The sequence below is a fragment of the Nannospalax galili genome, unplaced genomic scaffold (genome assembly GCF_000622305.1).
Source record: "Nannospalax galili isolate Female #2095 unplaced genomic scaffold, S.galili_v1.0 scaffold326, whole genome shotgun sequence".
Taxonomy (NCBI): Eukaryota; Metazoa; Chordata; class Mammalia; order Rodentia; family Spalacidae; genus Nannospalax; species Nannospalax galili.
Genome location: NW_008354421.1, coordinates 474,743 through 493,697, shown reverse-complemented (window position 1 = coordinate 493,697; position 18,955 = coordinate 474,743). Strand labels below are relative to the sequence as shown.

At 37.8% G+C, this 18,955-nt stretch overlaps 1 protein-coding gene across 2 annotated transcripts in view; it reads right to left on the bottom strand.

Moving 5' to 3' along the window:
* The window catches only part of Vstm2a (V-set and transmembrane domain containing 2A), a 29,372-nt gene that overhangs the window by 5,148 nt on the left and 5,269 nt on the right, over positions 1-18,955 (bottom strand). For both annotated transcript variants that reach the window (XM_008851638.1, XM_008851637.2), the window contains exon 4: positions 16,335-16,671. In XM_008851638.1, coding sequence (XP_008849860.1) covers positions 16,335-16,671 — 337 coding nt within the window. The remainder of the gene's footprint in view (positions 1-16,334; positions 16,672-18,955) is intronic.

Genomic DNA, 18,955 nt, shown 5'->3' with positions numbered 1-18,955 from the left:
CCTGACCTCTGCTCCCTCCCAAAATTCAAATGAGACACTTGCTTCTGCTGTTTTCTAAAATGAGCATAGCTGAATGCATTATTAATTTCTGCTTTTTCATATTTGTAAGGCAGATCTGGCCTTAGAATAGGCTCACCTATGTTGCTATTTAGTGTCTTCTGCTCTATGCCCAGGCCAACCATGGAACTAGTTATCTGCTCAGTACAATCATACATTTTAGTAGCTATCACCCTCAGATAACCTGCTGCCCACTTTTCTCTCCAGGTGTTTCCCTGGGTTCTCTCTCTCTCCCTCCTCTCTCTCTCTCTCCTCTCTCTCTCTCTCTTTCTCCCTCCCTCCCTCCCTCCCTTTCTCCCTCCTTCCTTCCACCCCCAGATTGTGCCAGGGCTTTGGCTGTGCTTCTTCTGACCTTCACATGGTTAATGTTTGTAATTCACTATCATTGTCTTGTCTCATTGAACACACTATCAACTCATTAAAAACAAAGATTGAATTTTGAAGCAATTATAAATACTGTTCTACAGAAAATAAAGCCCTTAGAGGTTTTAAACTTTCGTTTCCAACATAAACCACCCCATGAAGAAGAATGAACTTATCTGTTGGAAGAAAATGTACAAGTGGCTTGTCTAGGAGTCAAACAGGGCAGAGCTTTGTTCCAGGCTCAGTTATGCACTGGGTCCCTTGGCTTGTAGCTAGCTAATAATAGCTCCTGTTTCTCATTTGTTCTGGAGCTCAGAGATGTTCACAAGGCATTCTGAGATGTCATTCCTAGGTCTTTGGGAGTCAGGGAAGGTGCTATGTTCATTTTAAGTGGGGAAAAAGAGTCTAAGAAGTTTTCTTAGAAGTCTGTGTAGTGAAGAAACCTAGCTTCCTTGTATCCTCCTGAAATGACTGTTGTAAGCATTGTCTCCAGAGATGCAAACAAGCAAGCATTTTTCAGGAGTATGACAAATAAGTCTCTCTTCTTTTTCTTCTTGAGTACCTAGTAGAATCAAAAGGACCAAGGAAAAAAGAAAGGAAAAAATTTCTCTCCCCATACGGCTGCAAAGTCAGACTCCAGAGTATGTTTTGCAAAACTGATCAGAGATGCTCATCACATGAACAGATCTAAACAGGAGAGCCTTCCACTGTGCAGTGACAGACAGTCTGATAGCTTCTGTCTGTGGAGAGTTCAGAGTTCACCACAGCCCTGAGCAGACAGACTTTCTGACATACCTTTCCATATTACAGATGTCAGGTTTTTTTTGTTGTTGTTGTTTAGTTTTTGTTTTGGGTTTTTTTTTTTTTTTGGTCTTTTTGAGACGGGGTCTCCTTGTAGCCCCAGCTGTCCTGGAACTCAATGTGTAGACCAGGCTGGCCTTGAACTCACAAAGATCTGCCTGTCTCTGCCTACCAAGTGCTGGGAGATGTCAGTTTTAAGAAATGAAAATGACTGTAAGGGAAAATTTAAGCTAACTTTGTAATGAAAATTTTAGTCAGGTTTATAATACACTAAATCATTACTGAAGAGGAAAGGTCAAATAATGGGACAATATATTCTATAATTTTTGAGACTATCTTTTTATTAAACTTCTTAAGGGTGCCATGCCAATTTCCCCTAGAAACCCATTTTTTTTTCATAAAGAAGGGTGCATCATTTTGACTTAATACATAAATTGCTGACTTTGCTCTACCCTGACATGTTGGCAGCAGAGGCCCAAATTTCTTTTCTTGCTTTCCTTTGGTCAGCAGATTTACAGCTCTATTCTAGTTATGAGGTCTTGTAGTATAGATCAGGGAGAAAGTGCAGGTGCCCATGAATTCCAGGTCTAGATGACAAGGCAGTTGGATGATACACCAGTCACCACAGAATGTTCCAGATTTTCTCCTTGTCTAAAGCCAGTCATTTCAACCTTTCGGGACATTTACCTTCTACTGAAGAGTGGAACTCTGAAAGGAATGTTGACCCTCTCTCTCTAAGACCATTAGAGTGTGTGTGTGTGTGCGTGTGTGTGTGTGCTGTCTGCATGTGTGCTCACATGTGTATGTAGTTGAATGCACAAGAATGAATGTGGAAGCTGGAGGTTGACATCAGGTGTCTTTCTTATACATTGATGCAGAGTCTCACACTTGAGCCCAAAGCTCACTGATCCTGTCAGACTAGCTACTCAGTTTGCCCCAAGTTTTCCATCTCCACTTCCAGTATGTTGGGGTTACAGGCAGGTTGTCATACTAGGCCTGGTATCCTCCAGGCCAAAACCAATCTTGCCAATCTTGTATACACAGAATGATAATTATGAGAAAAGCAGCTAACATTTATTTAGCACATATTTCTTAACCTCTGAGTATGATCTTGTGAATTTGCCATAACCCTTATATTGAGAAGATTAATGCAATTTGTTTAGCTGGTAGCTAATGTCACTGAGATTCTAACCCAGGTTATGTTGGACTATAGAACCCAGACGTTACCAATTAATGTGTGCCATGCTTTCATCTAGTCATTCTTCGTATCTGGAAATTCTCTACTTTCTCAATTCTGACTGCTAAAAATAGAGGGAAATACAAGTGACCTTGACCAAATAGAAGAGAGTACATGATCCCGAAAAGAAAGAGAAGGTTTCAAAGAAGGAAGTTTTAATATCACATATTTCAATAACAGTTGGAATGCATAAATACAAATGACTTATAATTGACACTGAACTGGCATATAAATAAATATTGCTAATGTGCTATGAACCATTTACTTATAGAGTTTTAATATATTTTCTGCATGTATATTTTTATTCTTAATTAGCAAACTACTTATAATGTGAAGGTATATATTAATTCAGACTTTTTGAATAATCAAATTTTATATAAGGGATTCAACATGAGATTTTCCTGTACTGATAATGTTGATTAACTCCAAATTTTCTAAAGGATTAAATAAGTACATTTAAAGTGAGGAATGAAATAAAGACAATTGCAAAGACAAGTGACATGGGGGTATGATGACTTCCTTGAGGGACTGTGCATGATCCACCTACCCTAGAGCAGCAAGAACACCCATCGGAATTAGAATGCCTGTGCCAAGTTCACTGCAGCCAGCATTACTGAATGTGAAGCTCAGTGGTCAGAGAAATGAATTTCAATGATGCTGCACTGAGGAAGTTGAAGTCACTGTGACTGACTATTTAGGTAATTTTGGTGAAATAAAGAGACTCTTAAACACTTTTTGTATTCTTATAGATCTGTGTCTCCAAGGTTATCATAGGTAAACCCCCTTTCAAAGGCGGAAAATATCTCATGTATTAAAAGAAAGATAATTCAAGGAATTCAAGAAGAAGGAAACAGCTGTGACTTTGCAACTTCCTATTTCATGTATCTTCCTATATAAACTGAAATCATGACTCCATTACTTGTAAATACAGAAATTTGGCCCCAGTTAAATTTAACGTTTGTTCCTTAGTAATGTTTGACTTTGAGGAGCAATTATTTGAGCACTCAGTGCCAACAAGAAAAACAAATCATCAGTCACGTGACCTCCAAAGTACACTAATCACAACAGAAAAGAAAGGATTAAATTTTTGTTTATCAGATAAGGGAGGGGGTCTAAATATGATCAAGATGTATTGTATGAAATGCACAAAAATTCAACACAATTTAAAAAATATTTTGTTCATGCAGTTTTCAAGTTTGAGCTAGCGGTTTTAGACTTTCTCTTTATTTCAAAATTTTTGGAATTAGAATATTTTATAAGTTATTTGTACAACAGAGATCAATCGTTTTAGCTATCAGAATTAAACAGAGATATTTTTCACACTCATATAACTTTTATTATGGTGTATTACTAAAGTTTTCCTATTTTATTATTGTTTTGCAAACACAGGTGATATATCATTTTTTTAACTTTTAAAAAAAATTATTGAGAATTTTATACATGCACATGTTTTGATCAAATCCATGCCCACTCCCTCCCCTCCAACTCCTCCCATATCTCCCCATCACTTTTTCCTGAACAACTTTGTTTTCTTTCCTTCTTTCCAAAACTTTATTTATAAAGCAAGCAGAGGGCTGGATTTGGCCTTTCAGCTATAGTCAGTATCTCCTGTGTGAGATGGAAGTTGGATGAAGCCAGGGCTTAGGACCACCTCGTGTGCATTGTAATGGTTCCTCCCTCCTCCCTTCTTTCTTCTCCTTCCTTCCTTCCTTCCTTCCTTCCTTCCTTTCTTTCTTTCTTTCTTTCTTTCTTTCATGGGGCTTTTTGCTACTCTAACACTCCTCCCTCTGAAGAGGTAACCCTAAAATCTTTTAGGGACTAGAGAAGAGCTCCCAAATACTTTTGACATTTTTGGCATTTGGAACAGAGTATATTGCTAAGAGGCCCAAGAACATCTTGAGTTTTAGCCAAAAAACTGGCTACTTTTCTTTGGGGTATTTTTACCTTAACTGACTACCCAATTCCTACCTCCTATTCTTATCACACCATCCCCTGAAGGGGTTACCCAAATTGTTGATAGGGAATTGGGATGCAGACCACTCTGGCTTCTTCTATGCTGAACAGGGAAGCAGAGTGATACAATTGGGGTACCCCTTAAGTGGATCTATCTAAAAGACTCCCAAATTGCAAACTCTTAACTGTAGGGGGAAAAGAAAGTTCTTGACTGGTGCCTAGGAGATGTGAAGGAGAAGTAAAGGCAAGAGTAGTTAGCATTACACTTTCTAGAGAGGGAAATAATTGGAGTTTTTTTTTAAGATATCTTTTAAACTACATATTTATCAAGGCATTCAAATCAAAGGAAAGACATAGGCTGCTACTGGAGAACACTCTTCTGACTTGCTAGACTCAATCTGTCACAGAATAACATTTAAAATATCAGTGTGATTTTACCACTTAGTAAATGCCGAAGAGTGGTCAAAGTGCTATTTTCAATTTTCTTTGAGCATGACTACATAAATGGTCTGAGATTATTTTCTTAAATATTATCTAAATTACACAAATGTTTATATATCTTCTTAGCAATAGCATTATTCTTGTGTTTTGCATTACACATAAACCAAAACATAAAATTTCAAACTGCGAACATTTATTTACTCCTATCATAGCCTAGACTACAATGGCAATGAAGGTACCAAGATAAAATTCATACCTCCAGCTCACTTACACTATTTAGATTATTTGAAATATAATGGATCTTCTAATTCTGGGTGGATATTCTTCTGTATTTAGTAGTTCTTATTTTATTGACTGCTCCTTAGTGAAGCATTTTTCAAATTAATTATTTATGTGCTAGAATTTTTTTTAAAAGGCCTCCAAAGAATGTAAATTTGTTTGATTGGAAAAGTTAAAAAAATATTTTGCAATTGGCCACAAAAGATATTATTTGTAATCTAAGATATCTATATAATACAAGAAATGGACTGATGTCATGATAGGCCCTGTCATAGTTTTATAAACTTTTATACTGTGAAATTCTGGAATATCTGATTCATTATTTAATCCTTATTAGAATGTTTGTGACTGTAAAGATAAAATCACTTCATTTAGTTTCATCTTCTGTCTTTATTTTCTCTGTAACTTTACAGTTGTCAGCTGAATGGAATGAGGAATCAGAAACCCTGACTTTCCAATTTGCTTCAGTTCAAGCATTAAAAGTGTGAAGCAGTCACGTTGAGTACAACTGCTCACTGTCTAGGAACCCTCCTGTGTGAGGCTTTCTCCTGACATTCCCAGTGAGGGCACACAGCTCATCCTGGTAGTTCTTTTAATTAGAAGTCTTTCTATAGTATGGAAGGACAGAAGACTGCACATTTTATTTATGGATGTTATGTGTGCTTGACTTATTCAATTCATGGAAATTCATCAGGATTACACCTATCTACTTTGAAAATAATTTGATGTTCAAATTCTCTAATAAGTGCCCAGAAAGTATGATGTTTTATATATATATATAAATATATACATATATATTTATAATTATGAATATTTCATAAAATTTTCCTAATTTAATCCTACATGAAATTTATCAGTTGCCACTTTCATAACAGTGTTTTCTGTATATTCATGTGAACGAATATATATATATATTAATTTTGTCATGAGCTCCATAATCAGATAACCTTATTTTACTTTTCTTTTTTTTCTACTGTCACGAGATGCTTGCCTGCCATTTTAAATGTTAAATTGTGAATAATTTTCTTATCGTAAAGTAGCAAGTTATTGTACTAACAGTATAAAATCAAATGCTAAAAAGAATAACATCTTGACTTTTGATGTACACTTTCATGTCTTTTTTGTTAGATTTTATGAACATAGATAAGAATGATTTAAAGTTTATATGCCATGTGTTTTCACTTAAGGGTTTTATATCCTATAGCTTCTTATTTTACATATTGTGTCTTTATAATGTCATTAAATATTTGCTAAAACATGGTTCTAGACACTTTATGATATTCACTGAATGACTTCATAAATTCATAAACCATGACTTCTGTGGTTTGGGTTATGTGTATTTCAAGTTATGTGAAAAACTGACATGAACATGACAGTTCAGGTGTCCACACTTGACTCATTATTTATCTTGAATTTCCTCTCGTGAGTACAGTAAGTACATGGGTTTGCTCATCCCTGTCAGATTGTCCTTGGGAAGGAATGTTCTGCCTCAGTTGCACTGTGGTAGGATGCCTGACTCACTGTGAACTTGATAATCTTGTTAGATTAGAAAATATCTGCCACAATTATGTCTTTCAAATTTTAGAAAAATTACTGGAGATTTTAACATCATTGAACAAAAAAATGCTTTCAAAAAATTGGACAAAACAGTTCTGAGGCTGACCATCCAAATCCATAGCATGTTTAATAATTTATCCAGCCTTAAATTCTCTCAATAAATTGCCCTTATGTTTTCACGTTCATGTAACCTGATATTATCTTTCAAAAACGAGCACTTTACAACATTTTCTTTTTGCTATTACTGAGGATTCTGCATTCTGCACTGCCTTTTTCTTTACTGAGTAATACAATTAGATAGGACTAAATCAAGTTTGTGCATTTGTCTGATTTTTATTACAGCACATGAACCTTCTGTCTTGGGCGTGAATCACATGAATATGGCACCTTTCAGTACTGGCATGCTTGCTTCCATTCTTAAGTGTTATACAAAACTTTTAGGTTGTTTGTTGGTTAATTACATGTTTTAAGTTTTGTATAGCAAAATGTTATTTTCATTTGTAATTATTTCATGACTTTAAAATTTAAAAGCCTCTAATCTCTGATTTGTTTAATCTTCTTATGTTTGCTTTTTTCTTTTCAGTTGGATATAGATCATAAATTGTGGTAGAATATTTCTATTTGGCTTCTTTTTTATTTCCTTATTTTTATTTTATGTGTATGAGTGTTTTGTCTGCATGTATGTAAGTGCTTCATGTGCATTCAGTACCCAGGGAGACCAGAAGATGGAGTCAGATCTCGTGGAACTAGAGTTATAGGAGTTTGTTAACTTCCACGTGGGTTCTGGGAACTGAACCTGGGTCCTCTGGAAAAGTGTCAAATGCTCTTAACCATTGAGTCATCTTGCTTGCCCCTTTTTTGGCTTCTTTAACCTGAACAATTTCTCCTCTGATTTTTCTTTATATATATATATATTGTTTGACATAATTTTAGAATTCCCCAATATTCTTATTCTTTATTTATATTTATCTTCCTTTCATATCCTCTTGAGTAATGAATATTCAATACATTCATATCTACCAGGAAAGAGGAAAAGAATGAAGAATGTTGAGCTTGCCTATGCACTAACTTGTAAGATATTTAAAAACCATGATCTAAGTTATGGCTGAGAAATGACCTGGAAGATGAGCATTGCCATATCAGTTATATAAAGCATTTTTGAGGTTCAGAGAGAGTCTGCAGGCTGCTCATTCACAATAACAAGCTGGTAGACAATGCTTCTAGGAATCAATCTACATCCACTTGAAATCATACACTATGACCTTTATTGTTATTTACTTTTATCTTTAAGACTTTTGAACATATTTTCATTTCTATATATTTTCAGATGTATTTGTTTATTTGTTTGTTTGTTTGAGACAGGGTCTCCCTGTAGTCCCAGCTGGCCTGGAACTCTCTATGTAGACCAAGCTGGCTTTGATCACACAGAGATCTGCCTTCTTCTGCCTTCTAATACACTGACAGTTGTATCTTTAATTACTTTATGACTTAAAAAAATTCAGAGACTCTCTTTAGGGAGCTAGAATGTAATTTAGACAACAGAGAGCTCATATAATTACAGCTTCCAGATACAATCATCTTACTCAGGTGGAGTTCTTAAAAATCTTGGAATTTTGTTGTGTTTTAAAATAGGGATCTAGTTGCAATCTTGGGAAAAACAGATAGTGGTTAATATGATGTGGTTATATAAATGAAAATTTACCACTCATTATGATAGACGGGATCAAAAAAAGAAAACTTGGGAAGGATAACTAAAACGACACAATGTTCATTCTTCAACTTGTTATGCCTCCATGCCCCCATAGGAGAATATTTTTTTCATAAAACAAGGTGGAAGGAACCATCTGTAGCCTTCTCCCTAATAAGCAGTTTTCTCTTCCTCCCTCTGTCCCTCCCCCATCTCGATTACCTAAGACCAACTATTCTCCAAAAATTAACGTTTGTCTTGTCTCACTCTCCACAGAGAGACTGCTCTGCCATCATTTTAGTACGCTTGTTCTATGTTTGTGATTGTTGGCAATCTCTTCCTGTGCATAATTTATAAATTAAACTTTGCTATCAGTATGTAACTAAAGGAAGACATCAATATCTACAAGGTTTGGAGTATCTGATATTTCAGAGGTCCTGGAATGTGTCCCCTGCAGATTAAGATGGACAACTGTACCCACATCACTTTGCACTGATAATAATGCCATATAAGCACATACAATGATAGCCACATTAGTACTGTCACTAGTTCCTATATAGTAAGAGACTATTAAATGCCAAGGCTTTAATGTATATAACTCCAGCTATAATTCTCATAAACCTAATGATTGGTACTTTAGCTCCTATTTAAGAAACAAGGAAACAGCCTCATGCAGTTACAGGTGCTGGAGCAGTACTTGAAACATCTTCTTCACCGCTGTGCACTATTCCTCTGCTGGTGACAGAGGCAGAGCAGGAAGAGTGCCTCCCTGTGGCTACCTCAGCTGAGACATGCACTGGCAGTGGATTATCTGACTCTCCATGGCAGAAGTACTGCTTGCAGGAGGAATCCTGCCTTCCCTCTCTCAGAATGCGTGTAACTTTGACCCAGAGGATGAAGTCTTTCCAGCGGCTTTCTAACCCTTTGGTCTTCTATCTAGGAAGCAGCTCTGATTGAAACAGCAGTTTCCAAGGATCATCAGGCAAGACATGTCTGTTATTTAAGACATACTTTAGAGTATTGGCAAATTCTGGCAATGTCGCTTCAATTACAGATAATCCAATAATCATAATTGAGACTTCACATGGTCCACTATGATCTGAGGAGCATATCCAGTCAGAAGATGTTGAGTTTCAGTGAATATACTTTGGTTTGCTGGAAAAATGAACCAGCATAGACTCTTAATCTGCACAATTCCTATTTCATGCCCTGTAGTAGCCAAGACATTGCCTCCAACCTATTTTATTACCTTATTAATAGACACTTTGTTTACATAGCAGGTATTTAATTCCTAGAATTACAATGAAAAAATTAAGTCACCCTGTGTCACCAGCCAAGTTGAACCATTTAAACCAAAGTCAACTTTAAGATCTGGATTTTAAACTGGGTGTGGTGGCACATGCCTTTAATCCCAGGACTTGGGAGGCAGAGCTAGGCCAGCCTGATCTACATAGTGAGTTCCAGATAGGGATGTCCTATCTCGAACAGACCAAAGAATTTTACTACTGGTTTTGCACCCAGTGTAGGACAACTCTTACTCATATGTTCAATCTGTCTTTTTGAAAGGCCCTCAATTTCTCACCTCCATCGTCCTAGTACCTCTGAAATTCTGTTTTAGGGATGTTTCTACTGGGCCTCTAAAATTCTGTATTATGGACATTTCTGCTGATCCTGGCCACTTTTGGAAAGCTGCCACACTCAGCAACAGAGGAGCATCAGCAAGCCCTGGGCTTCTGGCAGCTGTTAGCAGCATCTGAGTCCCAGTCCTCAGGTTCACATCATCGTGTAAACAAAAGAATCATATTTCAAAGTTCATAGAATCAGCATTCCTGCTGAGGGACTATGGGCTCCACTTGTGGCAACACAATTCCATCCTTAATCACAGCCAACTTTCTTACAAGACCCTGCTGTTGAACACATGAGTGAAGGAAAGAGCTTTGCAAAGTCCACCTTAACACAAGAAAAATACAATAGCCAAAGAAAAGTCTCTATGAGTATTTGGAAGTCCCTCCTTCTCTCTCTCTCTCTCTCTCTCTCTCTCTCTCTCTCTCAGAGATCATTGGATTTTTCTCATTCCTAAAGCCTTTTCAAAGCTATTAATTCTCATAGTTTACGAATATAAAATTGTCTGTTTCTGGCCCCGTCCTCTAATGCTGTAACTGAGTAGGCATTGGGTAGAATGCTAGCAAGAGAACCCATCATCCGCTCTTCTGCAAGCTCTCACACAGGTAGTGTGAATGACTGATTTCCAGAAACACTGTTGGAGCATCTTCATCAGTTTGGGGATTGTGGTATAACTACCTATGTATGAAAACATAATTATAAGAAAAAATAATACAGACAGAAAGATAAACCACCTAACGTTTCCTTTCTTTTTCAAACACAAGCTCCACTTAATTTTAGATATTTGGATTCTGCTTACATTCCTGCAGTTGATAACATCTGCAACCATGTTACAGGTAGGGCAATACCTGTCCTAGCTTGCCTGAAGAGTTTAGAGAACTAAAAGAAGTGATTCCTACAAATCCAGGCAGGGCATTGGCGTCTTAGGAAGTATGAACAAATTGATGAGGTGATCTGGTTGAGGGAATAATGGGTTCTGCTTCCTGACTAAGGGAGCAGGAGAGAGAATTATAAAGGGATTTCCACATGTAGGAGCTCACAGTCAGAGAAAGACCCACACAAAGGGAAAAAAAAAAAAACATTTGTAGGGTTATAGAGGCAAGGGAGAGTGTCAGGATTTCGGCTGAAGAAGCAAGAAACGATACAATGGAATATAATGGCAGTGCTTGATTCATATTAATTATTTAATACCTAGCCTTGTGATATATTCCTTGTATGGGAACTGAAATAAAGTGTTTAGATCTGTTACAATAAAGAAAGAGAAGAGGGTTCAGGTTCAGAACAAAATCAAATTTCCAGGATGCATCTTGGGAAGAAAAGTAGTAGAACTGAATGGCTGATTCACCATGGCAATTGACAGAAGAGATTAGACACCTCCAGGGTATCGTTGCGATGATGCTATTAGAAATTTGGGAGCACAAAAGGAAGAACATTTCTTTTATAGTGGAAAAGCTCAAATAATAAAACTTAGCTCTGAGCATTTGAGTTTTCATGGCTTGATGTGGGTATTCACTGCTGTGAAACAAGTACGCTACTACCCAGTACTTGAAATACTGCCCTTAATTATGATTGCTCACTGCTCTGCGTGATTTCTAAGCTAAACTGGACAGTGCTTGCCAGGAGATGGAATTGGGGTTGATGTCAGAGGCAGGCTGGGAAGGATGGGTATTCAAGGTGGCTTCATCATGGTGGTAGGTTTTCAAGAGGTCAGAACAGAAGCTTCTAGTCCCTGAAAGGCCTGGGACTGGAACAGCATCCCTTCGCCATACCTTAGAAGTCACAGTGGTCCCAGGCCAGCACAAACTCCAGCTGAAGGAAAACAAACTCCAGTTCTCAATGGCAGTGTAACAAGTATGCCCATCTTATATCTGCCATGAAGTTTGAAGGACATACATGTAGAGACATTTAAGGGAAAATTGTGAACCTTAGTCCGATCTCAAGAAAAAAACAAGAAAGAGAAATGTGAATGGAATCACTTTTCTATGGAAAATTAGCAGTCAAAATTATGGGAATGGATAATGATCAAAGGATAACATTATAAAAGGAATGAAGAAGGGGAGTCAGTAAAGCAGACAAGAGAGGCAAGGGACAGGGACCAGTCTGTGCAGACAAAAGAGGTCAGCACAGGAAGGCTTGACAAGGGGGCAGTGTTTTCTAGACATTAGAATGGATGAGTTACAAAAGGACGTGGGGACTAGGAGTTTAGTAGACACCAGTGACTTGACAGGAGACATAGGTAGTGGCATAGACAAGGGAACACGTCTTCGTGGGAATGAGATAGGAAGAAAGCGGACAGGGCAACACAGCCCCTCCAGGAGGGACTGGCATCAACTCTGTCCAGTTTGCTGGTTTGTCAGGTTGGTTGGGAGGATCAGTGGAGAGAAGGAAATGGAGGGGAAAAAAGGAGGTGAGTAGAAGTGATCAGAGTAGGAAAAATTTAGCTTCTGAAAGACTGGGGACCAGGGAGGGGACAGGCAGAAACAGCAAAGAATGATGAGTGTGTTAGAGTACCCAGGGCTACCATGACAGGGAAGCTAGAGTGTTTCCAAATTCTTGGGAATTGGAGCTAAGCTAGTCCATCTTCACAGAGGTCCTGGGTTTCCTATCATCATCTGGATGCATGCCACTCTCCTCTCTGAGAAGTCTCTTCACTCTCTTTGCTATAAAGATGTAAAGTCTCCTGTCACTGAGCCCTTCTCCTGGGGAGCCTACTCTGATTCAGATGGGTAGACTCAGACTCTTCCTCCTCAGAGCACCCGAGAACATCTCGTTCCTTCTAAATCCATGCTTTGTTTTCTCATGTATCATATTTACTGGCATTTTCTCTTTCCAAGTTTTGTGAACTACATAAAAAAATGATGGAAGTGCCACATTTAATATGAACAGTTTATGTCATGGGTATACAGAACTGCAAAGGGCTCAGAATAACTGCAGATGAGAGATTTGTGAGTTATGTTTATCTCTATTATCATTTTCTTTATTATTCCTGTTCTAATCGTTTATTGTAAAATGGAGATAGAATAATTAAAATCGCTTAAAAGTTAGGAATTTATAAGCATTCATCATTTATGAAAGAATTTGTAAAGTCAAAGAAAATAGTGGCAACCAAGAAGGACAGTCACATGCTCACTAAATTTTGAAAAATTATCTGGGAAAGATGTAAGGCTAGTCATATTAAATGACGGTTAAATCTGTATCTTGAGATAATGGAGGGCCACTGGCGATTTTTGACTCTTCGTCGTTCATGTTAATTTCTGCTTTGGAGTCCAATTAATTTTAAGGCAATTTGAAGATTTTTATATAGTTATTTCCAGCTGATACATTTCCTTCATAAACACATAGAATGACAGGAAAATTGTATGAATTTAGAGTTGAATATTCTAGTCTAAATAATTAGTCAGCTAAGCCAGAGAATGTAATAAAAATAATGGTCCAAACAGATTAGTCTATTGTGACACAGGTTGATGCGACAGTGCCATATAAGCTACAAATGGAGCCAGCCTCCTTGTATCAGATGTTCAAATACCAAAAGCTACACAAAAAATACACAGTGCTTTGCTCATAAAAGCAAGATTTTATTTTTTACGTGTTCACCATAAAAATGCATGATATATGGAATTTATGTATCTTGTTTTGTGGGAGACTAGCACAATAAACCTCTTGGCGGGGGGAGAGGGAGGGAGGGAGGGAGGGAGAGGGAGAGGGAGGGAGGGAGGGAGAGAGAGAGAGAGAGAGAGAGAGAGAGAGAGTTTTAGGTGGTGCACTGGCACCATTCATTTTTGTTTTCCTGTGCTTGTCATGAGTTTTCTGAAGTGATGAAAGGTAAATAAGTGAATAAATCAATGAAGAATTGAAATAAGTTTTACTTGAGGGTTGTAAGGCAGAATTATAAACTGAGATATGGGTATCACATGCTTAACATAATGTGTATATACTGGAGCTGGAGAGGTGGCTCAGTGGTTAAGAGCACTGACTGCTCTTGTAGAGGACCCAGGTTCGATTCCTAGCACCCACATGGCAGCTGTCTGTAACGCCAGTTCCAGGGGAATCCAATACCCTTTTCTGACCTCTGCCAGCATTATACGACACGATATGTAACATCAACCTAGATATTGTATTACATGCAATGATTATACCCACATAAAACTTGTACATACTAGATGAGTGGCTGGGATACCTCAACTTCTGAAAGAGATGTTAAAAAATGTGGGCAAAAGCATATTCACTATTTTCCAATATTCACTGGTAGAAAGGAGAAATTAAACGCTTTTGAGATACTTTGATTTATCTTTGCCATACACAGATAGGCATTAGCTCATAGAGCTTTTAATGAACGTAGGTTTCCATGACACAGCTTTCCTTTCATCTTCATACTAATCTCTAGAAAAAGCAAATCTGCTCTTTAGAGCAAGCCTGGTGGGAAGATGTGAAACGAACAATAATTTTACTTGAAAATTATTTTAGGATATCCAGTTCATAACTTAGTTCCCATCACTGCTCTAAGAGAACTATAAAAATAAATTAGATATTTTTAGAGTGAATTACTTTATCTCATACAGTAAATAATGTATTTTAGAAACAGAACAGTTCATCCCCTGTTTAGTCACTCACTTGGACTACGTGCTTCACTTGACTTTAATCCACAGATGGGTTTGTGGTGTCTAGCTTGGAATATTCTATGCATGTGAATAATTTTACTTCTAGGGTTAGAAGTTCCCACTAACTATGCTGTGACTTGTCTGTTGAGGGCAATCTGTAACTCTACAAGTGCCCTGTAGCTTTCTGTTTTGATAATGTGCAGGAAAATGGGAAGTAAGACCTCCAAAAGCATTAAATGTTTGTTAAATAAGGGTTACAAAACTAAATGTGTAGAAGCATCGGTACAGACCCTCACATAAAGCAGACCCCATCATCAGCTCTGCTAGCTTTGTTCTCAAATTTGGGAAAAGAAACAGGTGATGAAGAGGAAAATGAGACAGCCACACAAATTGCACCTCAGCAAGGCTCAGCCACCATTAAGCAGAACCGGCTAAAGCCCGACAACAGAAGCACATCAGCATTGAAGGCAGGGGAATTCACAGGGCCGCTAAGCTCAGTGCCCTGCCAAATCTGTATCACATCTATTAAAACAAAATCATAAAGAGGAAATGTATGTTGCCATACATTATTTTGTTTTGTTTTTATTGATTTTTTTTTCCTATGATGCTAGAGATTGAATCCCGGGCTTTGTATAAACTAATCCAGTGCTTACCACTGAGCTATATGCCGGGCATATATTAAAAAAACAAAACCAAAACCAAAACCAAAAAAAACATTGTTAACAAACAAGCATTAAAGATGTGCATTGGCTGTTTCCAATGCCTTTCAGGTAGGCCTGGGCATAGTGCTCTGTAGCTCCCTATTTTTGACATCAGTTATCCCGCACTCATAAACCTTTGTCCTTTTATCCTTACTTTGGAAATATGAAGCTCTTCAGACTTTGAGTGTCTGAAAAATTGTAGGTATACATATCCGATATATTCAAGCTGGGTTGTTTCTGGGGTATGCATTCTCCCCTCATCCTATAACATTAGGCAAAACATTCAAGAAAATAAGACAGCCAGGTGTCTTGTACAAGAAGACTGCTTGAGCTAGGCAGCCTTTATCTCATATCAAGGCTAAAACTTCAGTGAGTTTCCATTGGTGGAATAATTGCGTAAGTTAACGACATTCAGAACTACTTTAACTTGCACAGCTGACTTGGGAGATGTGTGACTAAGCTTCCAAATTGGCATCCTAGGCACATTTGCAGGACTTGCCTTATCTCTGGGCCACTTACTGCCTTTCATCACCCTCCTCACTTCCTGCCATTATCATCACCAATTTCCTCACAGGCAGCTGAAGCTTCTCCTTGGAGAACAGTTCTGCTTAAAGCCATAGGTCACTAAAAATGTGGATGATAGGGTGGGTCTCTTTCATTTCCATTTTGATTATGTAAAAGCCTCCTAATTGGGTCATTATTGATACCTATATCTGTAGAGAAAATGAACATGCATTTATAATGTAGCCAACACCACATGATTTATTGTTCTTTTCATAATGTGTAAATACAGAAAGAAGAGGGGAAAGAAGAGTCCAGCTCTCAGATCCCTGGACATGAAACAGTGCCAGAGACTAATGGAGCCAACTCATCCTGAGAGTCCAGCCTCCCGCTCTCCATGGCTCTTGTCCTCTTATTTCAATTGAATTCAGTCTCCTATTTGAAACGCCATCAGATATAAATCTAAGCTATTCAACTGACCTTTCCGAAGAGGGTTTGTGAGTGGTAAATGACAGGCTCAAAATGGGTTTCCATACCTGATTGTGGACTTTGTTTAGGGATTTTGGCAACCGCTTGAGGGCTGGAGGTGGAGTGCGTTCGTTGGTTGGCAGAGCTGTGAATGCTGCTGGGAACTACTGCTGAGGCATTCTTGCGAGGTTTCGTGTCTTGTAGCCACATGGGTGAGGCTTCAAAGGCCTGCATCCTTCGAGCATGGCTGTTGGCATTGACTTTCAGGTAGGCCTGGGCCTTGTGCTCCTGTAGCTCCCCATAGCTGGCATCAGTCACCCTGCATTCATATAAACCTTCATCCTTTTTCCTCACTTTGGAAATCTGAAGCTTGTGGGAGATGTCATTGCCTTGGACTTTTACTGTCTGAAAAATTGCAAGTGAAAAAGATAATAAAGCACTATAGCAAATGATTTCATTCCTAATCTTTATCTTGTTTGCTAATGTTGGAAAATCAAAGGGTCTTAATAGCCTCATAACCAGCCAAGGGGCTTTTTATTTCCGAATGGCAAATATGAAGTTTTTATTTACCTCATTCTGCTCACCTTCTCATTCACAGACTCTAAGGATCATTAGCTCAATCTAAGGGGCTGGAATAGTGATGCGGTTCACATTTCCTGGTCTCTATAGCAGCCCTATTGCTTTTTCATCATGGGACTGGCCTCTGCCAGGCTAATTCAGCTGAATGAAGCATCAACTAAGGAGTCCAACTGTGCAGTCAAGGAAGACTTTTTTGGGGGATGGCTATAACTACCTCCCTCAAGTTTGGGGCATCATAAAAAATAATTTATTGGTCATAATAGTTTAAGAGAAGATGTACTTTACCAAAGATGCTGTTATGATAGATTTGGATATTAATATTTTCCTACTGAATTGTCTGTATCCAGAGGGTAGCAGGGCTCAGCAGGGCTTAGGATATAGAATACATGCCCATCTCATTACAGGAATGTGGGATGCTATTAATTAAATATTGATTAAATTTAAAAAAATGAAATAAACTTTATTTCCTCTAATAAGTTTATACCAATAATAAGATCATACACTCACTATATGATATTAAATATGTATCACATATGATATATATGTATATATAACATAACATATCATATGTTATTCCATGATTTTCAGACTGACAGGTTGCATAAAACAGTCAGGGTTTAAGGATTTGGTTGAGTTTGTAAACAGAAATAAAGAATGAGGCAGAAGGATTTTCTGACTATGGCCACCACACTTTAAATAATTTCAAAAATTTGAGAAGTGTTCACTTGTCTTCTACATACACAGATGTATACCAATGTATAATATGTAGTTTCCAATATTTGGACCACTACCATATATATATATGCATACAAAATTACATATACAAACACAAAAACTATAAAAGAATGTAAATTGGTTTTACATATATTTTGCATTAGGTTATCTAATGTTTAAGATAATCTATTTTTAAAATTTATTTTTATTTTATGTGTATGAGTATTATGCTTGCATGTAAGTGTATCCATGTCATGCCTGCAGTACCCATGGAAGACAGAAGAGGGCATCTGATACCCTGGAACTAGAATCGTAGATGGTTGTTAGCCACCATGATGGTGCTGGAATTTGAACCCTGGTCTTCTGCAAGAACAGCCAGTGCTCTTACTGCTGAGCCATCTCTCCAGCCCCTTAACCTATTTATATCATTTATATCACTAATACCCCGTTTTATAGTAGAGTAAACTGAGTCAGTAATTATCAACATTGTGCATTAAAGTCATCTGGGAATCAGTTAAAAGTACTTTTCCTTGGCTGAACGCAGTGGTATTAATTGTGCTTCTGTAGGGGTTGGAGCTTGATTTTATAAACACTTTCCTGGGAACTGTAAGCTAATAACTGCTGGTTTAGAATATGTGTTGAAGGTCACATAGTGGGTACTCCTGACAAACTGTTTTCTGCTCATTAGTTTCTAGAACTCCTTTTAACTCACTGTATTCCTCAAACTGTTGGCATAGCTAATGCTATGAGCAGTTTTATGTGAGACTGTGTTGTATATGCATTTACAAGTTTAAATGCTCTAAGCATGAGAAAATAGTGAAAGATACACAACCAGGAGTCTACCTGTGTGTGTAAACAACGAACCACTTAAGAAAAACAGTGTAAACTGAGTTTTTAAATGAAGGCTTTTTAGTATTATATAAAAACAACAGTTTCTTTGATATAAAGAATAATTGATACTTGTGTGTATCTGTGTTTAGGGCTGTCCATTTGGGATTAGATAACCTCTCAGGGAGCCATTTCCTGGAGAAAACTGATTGTTCCTCTATCAGTATCCATTGATTGCCCAGAGCTCTTCACCTTGAGGTGAGACCCTGTGACACCCCCTCCACCCTGTTCACCTTGGCATGTCAACTGATTTGGTCATTATGCAGATCTTATTAGACTACTAGACTTTGGAGAGTTCATTGATGCATTTTCCCGTGTCTAGAATGCATTGATGAGCACCAGGTGTCTTGTCCCTCTGGCTCTCGCACTCTTTCCACCCTCTCTTCTGCAATTCTTCGATGTTCTCTGAGTCTCGGGTGTAGAGGTTGTGTGCAGTGTGTGTGTGTGTGTGTGTGTGTGTGTGTGTGTGTAACAATAATAATCACAGAAGAGGACACGAGAATGAGAG